At 38.9% G+C, this 12,432-nt stretch overlaps 1 protein-coding gene across 6 annotated transcripts in view; it reads right to left on the reverse strand.

The window, feature by feature from the left end:
* LOC122513142 (visual system homeobox 2-like) overlaps positions 1–12,432 on the reverse strand; it is a 54,345-nt gene that overhangs the window by 15,862 nt on the left and 26,051 nt on the right. For 4 of the 6 annotated variants that reach the window (XM_043640837.1, XM_043649587.1, XM_043633145.1 and 1 more), the window contains 2 exons: positions 5,354–5,444; positions 3,641–3,770 (listed from right to left, as the gene is read on the reverse strand). In XM_043640837.1, the coding sequence (XP_043496772.1) occupies positions 3,641–3,770; positions 5,354–5,444 (221 nt within the window). The remainder of the gene's footprint in view (positions 1–3,640; positions 3,771–5,353; positions 5,445–12,432) is intronic. The other 2 variants (XM_043648463.1, XM_043630114.1) reach the window with 1 other exon arrangement.

Below are 12,432 nucleotides of genomic sequence, written 5' to 3' on the forward strand. Positions count from 1 at the left end.
ATCAATAGAAAAAGATAGGAGTTGAATAGTAATACCAAGTATAGAAAAACCCCACCTGCGCGTACCATATATATATATATATATATATTGATTCACCGAAAAGGACGCGTGGCAGGGTATAAGTCAGGGTGTAATTTTGGCACCCCCATAAGAAGTATCGGGAGCCCTCTTCGAAGCACCGAAATTACGTCCGTTTGTGCTCGATTCCCGTAGCAATCAGAATTGTAGGATGCTGGTAGGTACCAACCATCCAACCAACCACCACGAGGGTCTAGTCAAAACGATCCGGACGATTTATTAAAGTCGCATTAGATTGTCGATTGATCGTGGTACTTTCAATAACGCCAAAAATATATATATAATATATATAACACCGCGAGTATATACTAAATGGAAGAAAAAAGTTAACGTGATAAAAGATTAAAGAAAAAAAAAAAATAAATCCCGTCCGTTCCACCCCCTTCCCATCCCCATTCCCACCTACTTGGATAAAGAAATCTTTATGCTTTCTAATTCGATTGTAACGAACCATAGTGCGGGAGAAAAGTCTGTTGAAGACGTTTCGATTAATTTCACTGCGGGAGATTCCTACGATTGTATTTTTCTTTGTACGAATAAAATAATAGTGGAGAATTGTAAAAAAAAGAGGGGGAAGAGAATGTCGTATAGTTCTGGTAATAAATTCATAGAGATAAGAACTTGTATTTCTCTCTACGTTTGTCTCACTCTCTCTCTCTCTCTCTCTCTCTCTCGTTCGTTCTCTTTCGTTCTCTTTCCTACTTTTATAATTTATCTATCTTTAAAAAAGAGAGTAGCAATCTCTTCGAACGAACGTCCACCCAGAATATAGACGTCGGTCCTTTTATAATAATTATCTTCCTCCGAGACACGGTGCCATCGCTACTCAGACTGATAGAACTTGGCTTGGATGGGAAGTAGGCATAAGAAAAGAAAGTAGAGAAAGAAGAAGAACAACAACAACGAAAACCAAAACAACGAGAACAAGACGTAACAAGAAGAAATACAAAAAGAAGAAGAAGAAGAAGAAAAAAAGAAGAAAGATTCTAGGAGATTAAGAAAAACGCAAAGAGAGTCGCAAAGTAATCGTTGAGAAAGAACGGGGTGAAGGGGGAGTCGAGAGGGGGTGGAAAGGGAGAAAAAGAAATTAGGGGAAAAAAAATTAAAAAAAATATAAAAAAATAAAAAAATAAAAGTAAAAACAAACGGAAAAGAAAAATCGTCCTCTCGCAAAAGGAAGAAGAACGAACACGCTGCTGCTGCTGGACGTGTGGGTGGACTAGGAGGGGGGAGAGGGGTTGTTGTAGGGTGGTAGGAAAAGGGTGGGAGGAAAGGTAGGGATAACTCGCGCAGAAAAATATCTCCGTTAACGATTACCAGGCAAGCCCTCTACCCGCTCCACCCCTTCCCCCTTTCTGACTCTCTCACTCTCTCTCTTTCTCTCTCTCTCTCTCTCTCACTCTCTCTCTCCCTCGTCCTCGTTATGTCGCGCGCGCGAATTTAGAAACAAAAGACGGGTAGAAGGCGCGGCCTGATTGGCCGAACGGTCCGCGGCTCGCGTCTCTGATTGGCCCGCGGGACCGCACCCATCCTGCAATGGCCGCTTTGTCGTTCCTGCACCGTGCTGCTACTTTCTCTCTCTCTCTCTCTCTCTTGTTCTCTTTCTGTTTCTCTCTCTCGTATTCACTCACTCACTCGCGTACGCGAGTCTACACGAGCACCGAGTTTCGACGAACCCCACCCTCGAAATCCTCCCCTCCTCTTTTACCTACTCTCCTCTCCTCTCATTTCTCTTACTCTTCTCTTTCTCTTCTCTCTCTCTCTCTCTCTTTTATCCTCCACGTTTGACGGGCACCCTCCTCAAGTTATATCAAAATATAATAACCATGCGTTGTGTCTCCTCTCTCTCTCTCTCTATATATATATATATCTCCCTTTTTCCTTCTGTACTTTACTCTCTTTTTTCTTTTATCTATAAAAGTTCGTTTGAATCTAATCGAAAAATCGATACCTCCGCGCCCTCCCCTATCGTCCCTCTAACCGTTAGAGATCGACGTGATATAGGGAAGAGAACAGCGAAAAGGAGAAAAAAGGATGGAAAAAAAACAAAATACATATATACATATACATATACATATACATATACATATACATATATATATATATATATATATAAATACGAAAGGAAGGAGAAGAAGAGAGCGAAACTTTTTTTTTCTCCTCCCCATTTAGGAGCCTTAGCCTTCTCTCCCAATTTGCCCGAGGCATAGAGAAAGAGGAAGATAAAAAAAAAGAATAAAAAAAAAAAGAAGAAGAAATAAAGGAAGACGGAGAAGGACTCCTATTCTCTCATACGCATCGTTGAAAAGGGAAACGGACGAGTCCGAGGAAGGACGACGACGAAAGGGTCGACTGAGGGTGGCAACGACCACGACGACCACGAACGAACGAACGAGCTAGTGGTGGTGGAACTAGTGCTAGTGGAAAAGGTGGCGATGATGATGGTGGAGGAGTAGTAGCAGCAGGAGGAGGTGGAGCAGCAGCAGCAGCACGAGGAGGAGGAGGAGGTGGAGAAAGAGGAAGAGGTTCGCCGAGGGCGGCGAAGGAGAGGACCTTGTTCGTAAGCCGCCATGCGGAAAGCGATCTCAGCCTACTGTTTCTCGTGGATCCGCGGTAACTAACCGTCAGACTCACACACGACTATTCTCCCTTTTTTTTTTCTCTTTTCTCTTTTTTTTTCCCTTTTTTCTGCCCTCTCTGGAGAGAGCGAGTGAGAAAGAGAGAGAGAGAGAAAACGTGGTGCTTTCCGTCTTTCTTTTTATCTATCTATCTACCTATCCCTATCCCTCTTTCTCTTTTCCTTTTTTTTTCTTTTCTTTTTGTTGTTTTTGTTTTGTTCTATGCTCTCTTCTCCCGCGCACACTTTTGCTCGTGTGCCTTTTCGTCCTCCAACCACGACGACGACCGTCGTCGAATCAAGCTTCCTCCCTATTTGCATGACAACGAACGGCCCGGCCCTTCCTCTTTACACCGACGCCCATCTAACTCTTTCCGACTCGTGTGCCGGCATCCATGGGTTTCTTTATTATTATCGTGAAAATGATAAATCTCCTATAAGCGAATCTACGACGACAAATTTTCATTCTACGTTTAATGATTTTGTTTTATCAGAATTATTTCGCGTCTAAAAGAAAGAAAAAAAAACATTTTATTATTTATTTATTTTTATTTAATTATATATCAGATAGAAATTGATTTTCTTCTGATTAATACGAGATCGAGGATTAATGTTTTATGATAACGTTGACGATAGATTTTACGAGGGGATGTTTATATATATTATAGTTAGTTGACGTAAATTAATTCGTAGATATTTAAAAAGGACTCTCTCTTTCTTTTTGGAAATTTGATAAGATTGTAAGATCGTAGGAAGGAAATTCGCAGAGTCAGAACGCGTTCTCAAATTTCATGGACCCCCAGTTTTCTCCCTTTCTATCCCCCCTATCCCCCTGATTTCTCTCTTTCACTTATTCTTCCTTACTTTCTTGCTCTTTCTATCTTTATCGTTCACGCAGGATCTTTCATTCTCTCTCTCTCTGTATTTTCGAATTTATCTCCTCACCTGTATCCTGTCTTCGGGCAGATCCGTCCTGAGGCTGAGCATCTCGCGAGCATAGACGTCGGGATAATGGGCTTCTTTGAACGCTGCCTCCAACTCCTCCAGCTGCTGAGACGTGAAGATCGTCCTGGAGCAACAACCACATGAACCTAGTTATATGCCATTACAGCTTTTTATCTTACATAACTATCCCTACGGTTTTTCGTGTTGAAATGGATTTACTTTTTTTTTTTATTTTGGATAAGCGCGAGAAGAAAAGAAAAGAAAAAAAAACTAGATCAGAATATTTGAGCGTACGTTTTTGCTTTTTAAATGGATTTTCACGTACTACACGTACACACGCGTACACACACACACTAACATAGATCGAGAATCCCATTAGTCAATTGGATTTCATTCGATATTTATTTTTTCGTTTCGTTTTGTTTTATTTGGTTTGATTTGATTTTATTTTCACGTTCATTTTCATGTTTTATTTTCTGTATTTTCTTTTTTTTTCTTTTATCTTTTTGTTTTTCTTTTTTCTTTTATTAATTTCAATGTTTATAATCTCCATTTATCAAGAGTATCGATCACAAAAATATCGAAGCGGAGGGAGTAAAACGAGAACGAGTTTAACGACAAGACAGTCCAATTAGTCTCGCGATTCGACAAATTGTAGGTTGTACACGTGGAACGAGCTGCTGGCATCTGCCATCGTTGGGCTGTGTTGCTCGAACGAAAGCCTCGAAATTGAAAGTCATTTCCCGGACGATCATCGGCTCTCGTTAAGGTGGACGCGCGAAAATCGTTCGAACGTTTACTATATCCCTCGCACACACATACACACGCGTTATTACTCTCTCTCTCTCTCTCTTTTTCTCGCATACGTTTGGTTAAAACGCAGGGATCGAAAGTCGCTCATATTTAAAAAAAAAGAAAGAAAGAAAGAAAGGATATAATATGTGTTACGATAATTTACGAAAAATTATTTCTTTCGGTAAAAAGAATACGAAAAGGGGGGTAGAAAAAAATTGTTGGAAAATTTTGGTGGCCAATAATTTGTTTTTTTTTTGTATTTTTGAACCGTCGTCGATTTATCCCCATAAAAAAAAAGAAAAAAAACAAAATCGTTAACAGTCGTAAAATCTAACGAACAATTTAATACTCGATTCGTAATATATAACACGAAGCAATAATTATCAATAGTCGTTGATTACGTTTTCGAATCCCGAGCATGCTTTCCAAAATGATATATCTATATATATATATGTATACGTATGTGTGTGTATATAATATTGTTAAGACTTTTAAAATAGATTTACCTGCTGTGCGAACAGAGATAAAATTTTATAAAAGCCCCTCGCGTTTCAGTTTGCACCCCTCAACGATTTTAACGCGAAAAAAACGGGGGGTGGGAGGGGGTAGATAATACCAAAGGATGAAATATTTCGAATCGTCGCGATGAGAAAACAAAATAATATGATAAAGGAAACAACAAAAAATAGTATAATATAAGAGAGGGGGGAGAAAAAAATGTATATTCGAACCAAAATCAATAGTGTCCGATGATATAACGACAGAGGATAATAAAATAATATTAATAATAATAATCTCTCTCTCTCTCTCTTTCTCTCTTTCTTTTCCTTTTTTTCTTTTTCTTTTATCTTTTTCCGTTTTGAAATATTCATTAAATGATTTACCTTGGAGGAAGAAGAGTTTATGCAAGAGACTCACCTATGACGACGTTTCTTCTTCTTCTTTTTACTAAAACCAGATAGACCGTCGACTGTGAAATCCTTGCCCGACTCGATGTTATGTCCAACACCTGTAAGAAGATAATTAAGAGATATAAAAAAGAAATAAAGAAAGAAAGATCGATCGATCGATCGATCGGCGTTGATGAGTGGTTATTAACGAATTAACGTTACTATAATTCGCATGGACAAGCTCAAGTATCGATTCTCCTCGTCTTATTACTGGTTACTCAGACACTTTTTTATTTCTTCTTCTTCTTCTTTCTTTTCTTTTCTTTTCTTTTCTTTCTTTTTTTTAATCTAAAGTATCTACATATATATTCTCGAGATTGAAATCTTGTTGAAATTACCACGGTCCGTGATATATTCTGGTACCTATGAAAGATCCGCTGAGTGAGTGAGTAAGTGAGTGAGAGAGTGAGTGAGTGAGTTGGCAGTAATATTTCATTGAATTCAGAGCTCATTATTCCCTCTGGCACCGGCTGTAATTGATAATTACATGGGCTCTCTCTTGTATGTTAGCGAGCCGCTCACCTACGTCGCATATCAAATTACCCATTATACCTGACTTGCCAATGAATCAGAGAATATGGGTACCTACCCATCTCTCTCTCTCTCTCTTTTACGAAAATCTAGCCTACGTGTTCATGATTTAACAAGCTCTCCTCTCCTCGTTACGTTACAAGCCTAGATTATTATTTAGGAAAGTAATTTAACGTTATAATCTTTAGCTCATGTAGATAGATAGATGAATAGATAGATAGATAGATGGTCGTATGTATGTATAGCAAACTTTGTTCGATCTATTCGTTCTCCATTTTGAAAGGTACACCTCGCTCGTTAATAAAACTTTCAACCACACAAATCTCTAACGCAGTATTAATCGGATTAACGTTGGATATCCTGTTAACGTGTATCGCGTTACCCCGTTCTTGACGAATAGAATAAAACGTTTAATAGAAAGAGAAAGAAAGAGAGGGAGGGGAGAGAGAAAATTTGATCGAATAGTGATTTGAACAAAAAAAAAACAAAGAAATTGAATATACCTAACGATCGCGCGTTCAACATTTGACGATTCTTCTTTACTTTCTTTATTTCTTTATTTCTTTATTTATTTCTTTGTTAAACGGGATAAAATTTGCGATTCGCCAATTAAGGGGAGATCCCTGGGGATAATAAAGATAGTGGAGAAAAAATTCGCGCGCGTCTCTGGTTAACGCGATAATTTTTTTCTATCTACAAAGAAATACGTAACGATGAAATCGTAGCAGTAGTAGTTGCAGTAGCAGTTGCAATAGCGGTTGCGGTCGCAGTTGCAGTAGTAGACGACTACGACGACGGCCTGGATTCGCGAGCCGAAAATAATTATCAATTATACATTAATTTCGAATTAACGAGCGAAAAGCGGTTCAACCGTGTACAATGAATTGCAAACCCTTTTCCCCGAGGCTAACTCTCGTTACCTACCACCACCACTACCAACATCAGCATCAGCATCAGCATCAGCCAGCAGCAGCAGCAGCAGCTAACCCGGCTGCTACTGCTGTTGCTGTTGCTGTTGCTGCAGTTAGTGCCAGGTTTCCGTTGAGCTTCTTTTGCTAAAGCCTGTGATGAAACGCGTTGTTGGTGGTACGCTGCCGTTCCTACTGCCCGCCCACGTTACTACTTTAGGCTAATTAACTATTAATTACGGCCTTGATACAGGTTATACGTGTTCCCTCGACTAATTGGACCCCGAAAGCGTAGACTGGCTTACGTCGCTGACGTAGTCAGTCAAACATGTTGCCAACCATAAGTACGATGACGTTGGTAAGCTATTCGAAAATCTTCTAACCGATCACTAATTTTCTCTACTTCTTCTTAAACCGATTAATTAACATTCTTTTCTCTAAAAAAGAACAAAATTTCGATCAAACAATATCTATGCGTCTACGTATCTATGTATGGAAAAGAAAAATAAACAAAATCAAAACACACAAAAAAATAGGATAAGTTCGTAGGAGAGCGGGAAGGGAAAGAAAATAAAAAATAAAAAAGGTAAATATGTATGTAAGTACCTTGGAATACACTGAATTCCGTCGAGTTCCCAACTTCGTACGATCTATTGTTTTCACGAGCTCTAAAGAGGCCTCTCTACGAGAACTCCCATCCCATCCCACCCCCACCCCCGCGCTTTTCTCCGCGTAAACCTTTTTTTCTTCCTTTTTTTTCTCTCTCTCTCTCTCTCTTTCTTCCTTTCTCTCTTTCTTTCTTTCTTTCTTTCTTCTCTTACCAACGATGAGAATACGCTTATTTGCGACGGACAATCGAATCGATCCTTTTAACGTTGTCAACAAAAATCGATGGTTTATTTCTTCTCGGATAAAATTAATCCGACAAATTTGTCATTCCTCAAATATATTCCTAAATTTCAATCCTTTTTCCGACGTAAGAAGTTCGCGTTCAACGATGTCTCACCTTCCCTCAAAAAAAATAATTTGTTCAATTAACCCCTTGTCCTACAACGAGTTAGACTCGTGATAAGAAGTTTAGGCGAAAAAGAATAAGCTGCACGAGAGCATGACTCGTTGTATACTTCGTTTGGATAAAACGTAAACGACAACACAAGTCAGATTCGTAATTAAGTTGTTTTCGATATTTTCTTAGTCGAGTTACGCGTAATTCTACGTAATTTACCTATCACGTTGGTAAAAAGAAAATCAAAAATATTTATGATAGTAGTTTTTGGTTAATCGTTGACGGAGCAATCGGAAGTTAGCTGGTAGGACAAAGGAGTTAATAAATTATAAGAATTATCACAAGCTTGGTAGTAATCTTTCTATCTATTTATTATTTGTCTCCTTGTCTAAGAAAGATGATAAAAAATAATCGTTAACTCGAGTAAAGAATCCTCTCGTAGAAGAAGAAGAAGAAGTAGAAGAAAAAGAAGAAGAGCAAGCTTTTCGGAAAGGAGATAAAAATAAAAAGGTTCAAAAAGGTGGCGAGTCGACCAGTTGGAAAATAGTCGACGAGAGAAAAGGAAGGATTTAGTGAATTTTAGCGAAACGTCGGTCTCTCGTCGAGGAGCAGACTTTATAGAACTCTCAGGGAGAGAGGGTGTGAGAGGGTCTGTGAGAGAGAGAGAGAGAGAGAAAGACTCTCGAAAGACCCTATCTCTCTCTCTCTCTCTCTCTCTCTCTCTCTCTTGATCCAACGGAGAAAACAGTGGTAGTTTCGCCACTAAATATATTCTCGCGACATGTACGAATATACGCGTAGGTTATAACGTCGTTGTGTGAAAAGAGAGAGAACGATAAAAGAGAGAGAGAGAGAGAGAGAGAGAGAGGGTACATCCCGTAGCGGTGGAGAAGGGTAGAAGTGTGGGTGGTGGGGCAAAGGGACGGAGGTAGGAAGGGGGTGGGGGGTTGCAATGCTTAAACGAGGGTGTGCGTCGTGCTGTCACGCTACACACGGGGGTAGTTGCCATCGGTGCGCCGGTGGCGGGCCGGTTACCAGGCAACCGACTATGAAGGAGCCTGGATAGCCAATGGCGGCCCTCAAAATACCCCCTTCGTCTAACACGGCTTGTTTTCCGTGCTTAAGAGCGAGACAGAAGGAGCTTTTGCTTTAGTAGCTGTTAAGGCCTTAAGTCCGTGCCTTTGCGACGGACTGTGACCGAGAAGCAAAACTCTGCTTACTATGTATTTATATGTATATATATATATCTGTGTAGTAGTACGGGTATGCTTTCATATAGGTGGATTGTCGTATGTATGTGCGCGAGTGTGTATGTATCATCTATGTTACAAGAGAGAGAGACACTCTCATCTTATTTATATTTATATTAGATGATAGATATAATTATTAAATGATTTGATTTAATCGTTCGTGGTTTAAGGAATGGCACAGTTTTTTGGGTTTTTTTGTTATTTGTTAAAATAGGAAAGATAAAGATAAAGTTTAAGGAGGAGGCAAATGAAAGGAGATGTTAAAAGAGTAGTAGTTACTGGGAATGGTTGTAGCGATAGTAGTAGTAGTAGTAGTATTCGTAATGGTAAACTGGTGAGATGGTCGAAACATCGTTGAGTTTCGTGTCCCATGGGGTGGACCAAAGGTAGCACGTAGCACACCCCTGGGACATCTTCCGCCGTCACTTGTCCGTATTAAGGCCGGGTACTAATCTCGAAATTTAATTTGAAAATCTTTTCACGAGACAGCGCGATTTCGTTTGTATTACATCCCATACTATTACTACTACTACTACTATTACCACCACTACCAATAACAGAACACCCTCTACTCGTGCTACTTCAACGCTTAGAAAGAGAAAGACGGAATTAAAAAGGAGGAGTGTACGCGAGCAAGACGTTTTAAATCGGGAATTAACCCCCGTAACGGACGCGGGCTCCCCTTTTGTATCCTGGTAATTGAAAATTCGTATTGAATTCGGGACTATACTACTAGTTTTAGATTTTTTCTCTTCGATCATGTACGTCTGCGTGTGCGCGTACTTTAAGTTTTTTTTTTCTTTTTCTTCTTCTTCTTCTTCTTCTTCCGTCCCGTCGTATAAAACGCAGATTTATTTTTTTGTCTCTTTGTTGTTTTTCCGTCGTCTCGTTTCTTTTTCTTTTCTTTTATCTATTAAACATTGTAATTCTTCTTCACCTTTTAACGTTTGTCACCGTTATCTTCCGAAATTCTTGGTTTGTTTAACAAAACAAATACATTGTACGTTATACATTGGGAATTTATTTATTACTATACTACTATTCCGTCGATCTATCATTCTCTCACTTTCTCTCTCTCTCTCTCTATCTCTCGGGTGTGTTCGAATTTACTCGAATTTGCGGATTTTCCAGCACCGCGACGATTTTACGTACGATTTCGCTCGTTATTCGCTTGGCAGCTCGGTCTCGCACGTAGATCGTGTTCGAAAATGAGCCACTTTGGTTGAATCGATTTTGATTTACCCCAATGAACGTCCTATAATAATTCCAATTCAACGCTATATAAACGATTTGCCAATCTTTTCGATGATGCTTTTTGATAGAAATAATTAAGATTAGAATTGAACGAGAAAAAATACAAAAAAAAAAGAAAAGAAGAAACAGAAAAATAAAAATAAAAATAAAAATAAAAATAAAAAAGAAGAAAAAAAAGAAAGAACCCTTGCTTCGGTTATACGAAATAACATTATTCGTCGATTCGACGCGCTAGTCTCGAATTTAGTCACGCCTCCCTGTCACCCCTTTCATCGATCGTATAAGAGAAGCTTTTCCTTCCTAAATAGAAATTATACTCAATTTTAACCCCCACCCCTTTACTCATTTCTAACGATCTCTCCCGTAAGATAGAATTTTTTTCCAAAAATATATCACGCCAAATAATATATTATATTATCTTTTTTACGTTATACTTCTATAGATATTAAAAGTAAAAAGTAAAAAAAAGAAAAAAAACAAAATAAATATCAAAATAAAATTACGTTACGCTTGTAATAAATGATTAAAAAGACTTCGTTTATTTAGACGTTTGTTCGTTTGTTTGTTTTTTATTTGCTAATGTGTGTGTGCGTTCACGTTCTAGAAGAAGAAATAAAGATATTCATTTCTTTAGGTGGATCGATTCGGGGTGGTGAAGGGGGGGTGAGGATGTGGGGTAAAGGGAAAGGGAAAGAAACATGGTGAAGAGGTAATCATTTATCGTAGCCTTCGAGTAGATGAGAGTAACACGGACGTTTACATAGTCGGTAAGGGGGCGAATGGAGCGTGTCCGAGCGAAGTGGAGGCCTCAGAACACGTCCCTCGGGATGTTTCGCTAGATTAAAGACCCCTCTCCGTTTTCGATAGTTTCGTTAGAGCATGCAACATCGTGTAAAACACTTGTAACATGGTATAAGCAAGCAAGTAACCAACGAACCAACGAACGAACGAACGAAGCAACCAACCGATCGGACCAACAACAACCGTCCAACCGATCAGAAGCTTATAGGGGGGTGCTAAGCTGCCAATGCTTTCACGGTGTTTTTCAGATCGAATTAATTTCACCGATCGGATCTTCGATTCTCCAGAGAATTCGACTTACGTGCGAACTCGAACGTAATAGTACCTTCGAATCGCGTTATATATACGCATTCATTCTAATTCCAAAACGTTCCGAGACTTCGAGGGAGAAAGAGAGAGAGAGAGAGACCAGATCGATGATGAAAAATACCTATATACTTATACTTATATATCTAAGCGCGTATGTACTTATATGTATGCAAGAAGAAGAAGGATAAAAAACAAAAGTAAGAGAGAGAGAGTAAATCTCGTTGGTAGTCTCGTTTTTTTGGAACCTCGCAATCCCTTTTTTCTCTTTTTTCGTTTCTGTTTTTTACTTATTGCTTCTTTCTCTTTCCATCCCCACCCCCCACTCCCCCAACCCCCTTTTCTTGTTCTTTTTCTTTTGCAAAGTTCACACCTCGCGAGCTCTTCGTGAACGAGTTTTTCACGCGTTAACCTTCTCGGTCCATTCTACGTACTAGAAATCTGAGACCCAAAGAAGAACGGTGTGAATATTATGATGGTCAGGCATTGAGGTGCCAGTTAAGAACAAAGACGTAAGTGTTGATTGCCCGAAAACAAGACTCTTCTTTTCTTTTCTTTTCTTTATTTGAGAAGACTTTGTTCGACCTAAGTCTCTTCCTCAAGCAGATATTCAAGGACGACGTTGAGAAATTTCGGCTATCCGATATCCTCCTTACATTTTCATCTCAAAACATACCGTGATTTTATATTATTTATATCGATAAGTTGTTATATAGAATATTTTGTTGATAAATCTAATTCGTCCGATCAACGTTTCGTAGAAATCAAACGAAATATCGTTATCTATCGTTAAGAATTAAATTGGAGGAGGAAAGAGGATATATATGGAAAAAATATTTAAATCTATTTTATCTTTAGTTTAGTTCTTCAATTCTCATTCGTTCGTTTATTCGTTCGTTCGTTCGTTCGTTCGTTCGAATAAAAATTCGAAATTAAACGATCCGTTGCAAATTATATCCCACGTACGTCTAACGAGAATCAAAACGCTATG

The sequence above is a fragment of the Polistes fuscatus genome, unplaced genomic scaffold, assembly GCF_010416935.1.
Source record: "Polistes fuscatus isolate 324 unplaced genomic scaffold, CU_Pfus_HIC Scaffold1, whole genome shotgun sequence".
In the NCBI taxonomy this organism is placed as follows: Eukaryota; Metazoa; Arthropoda; class Insecta; order Hymenoptera; family Vespidae; genus Polistes; species Polistes fuscatus.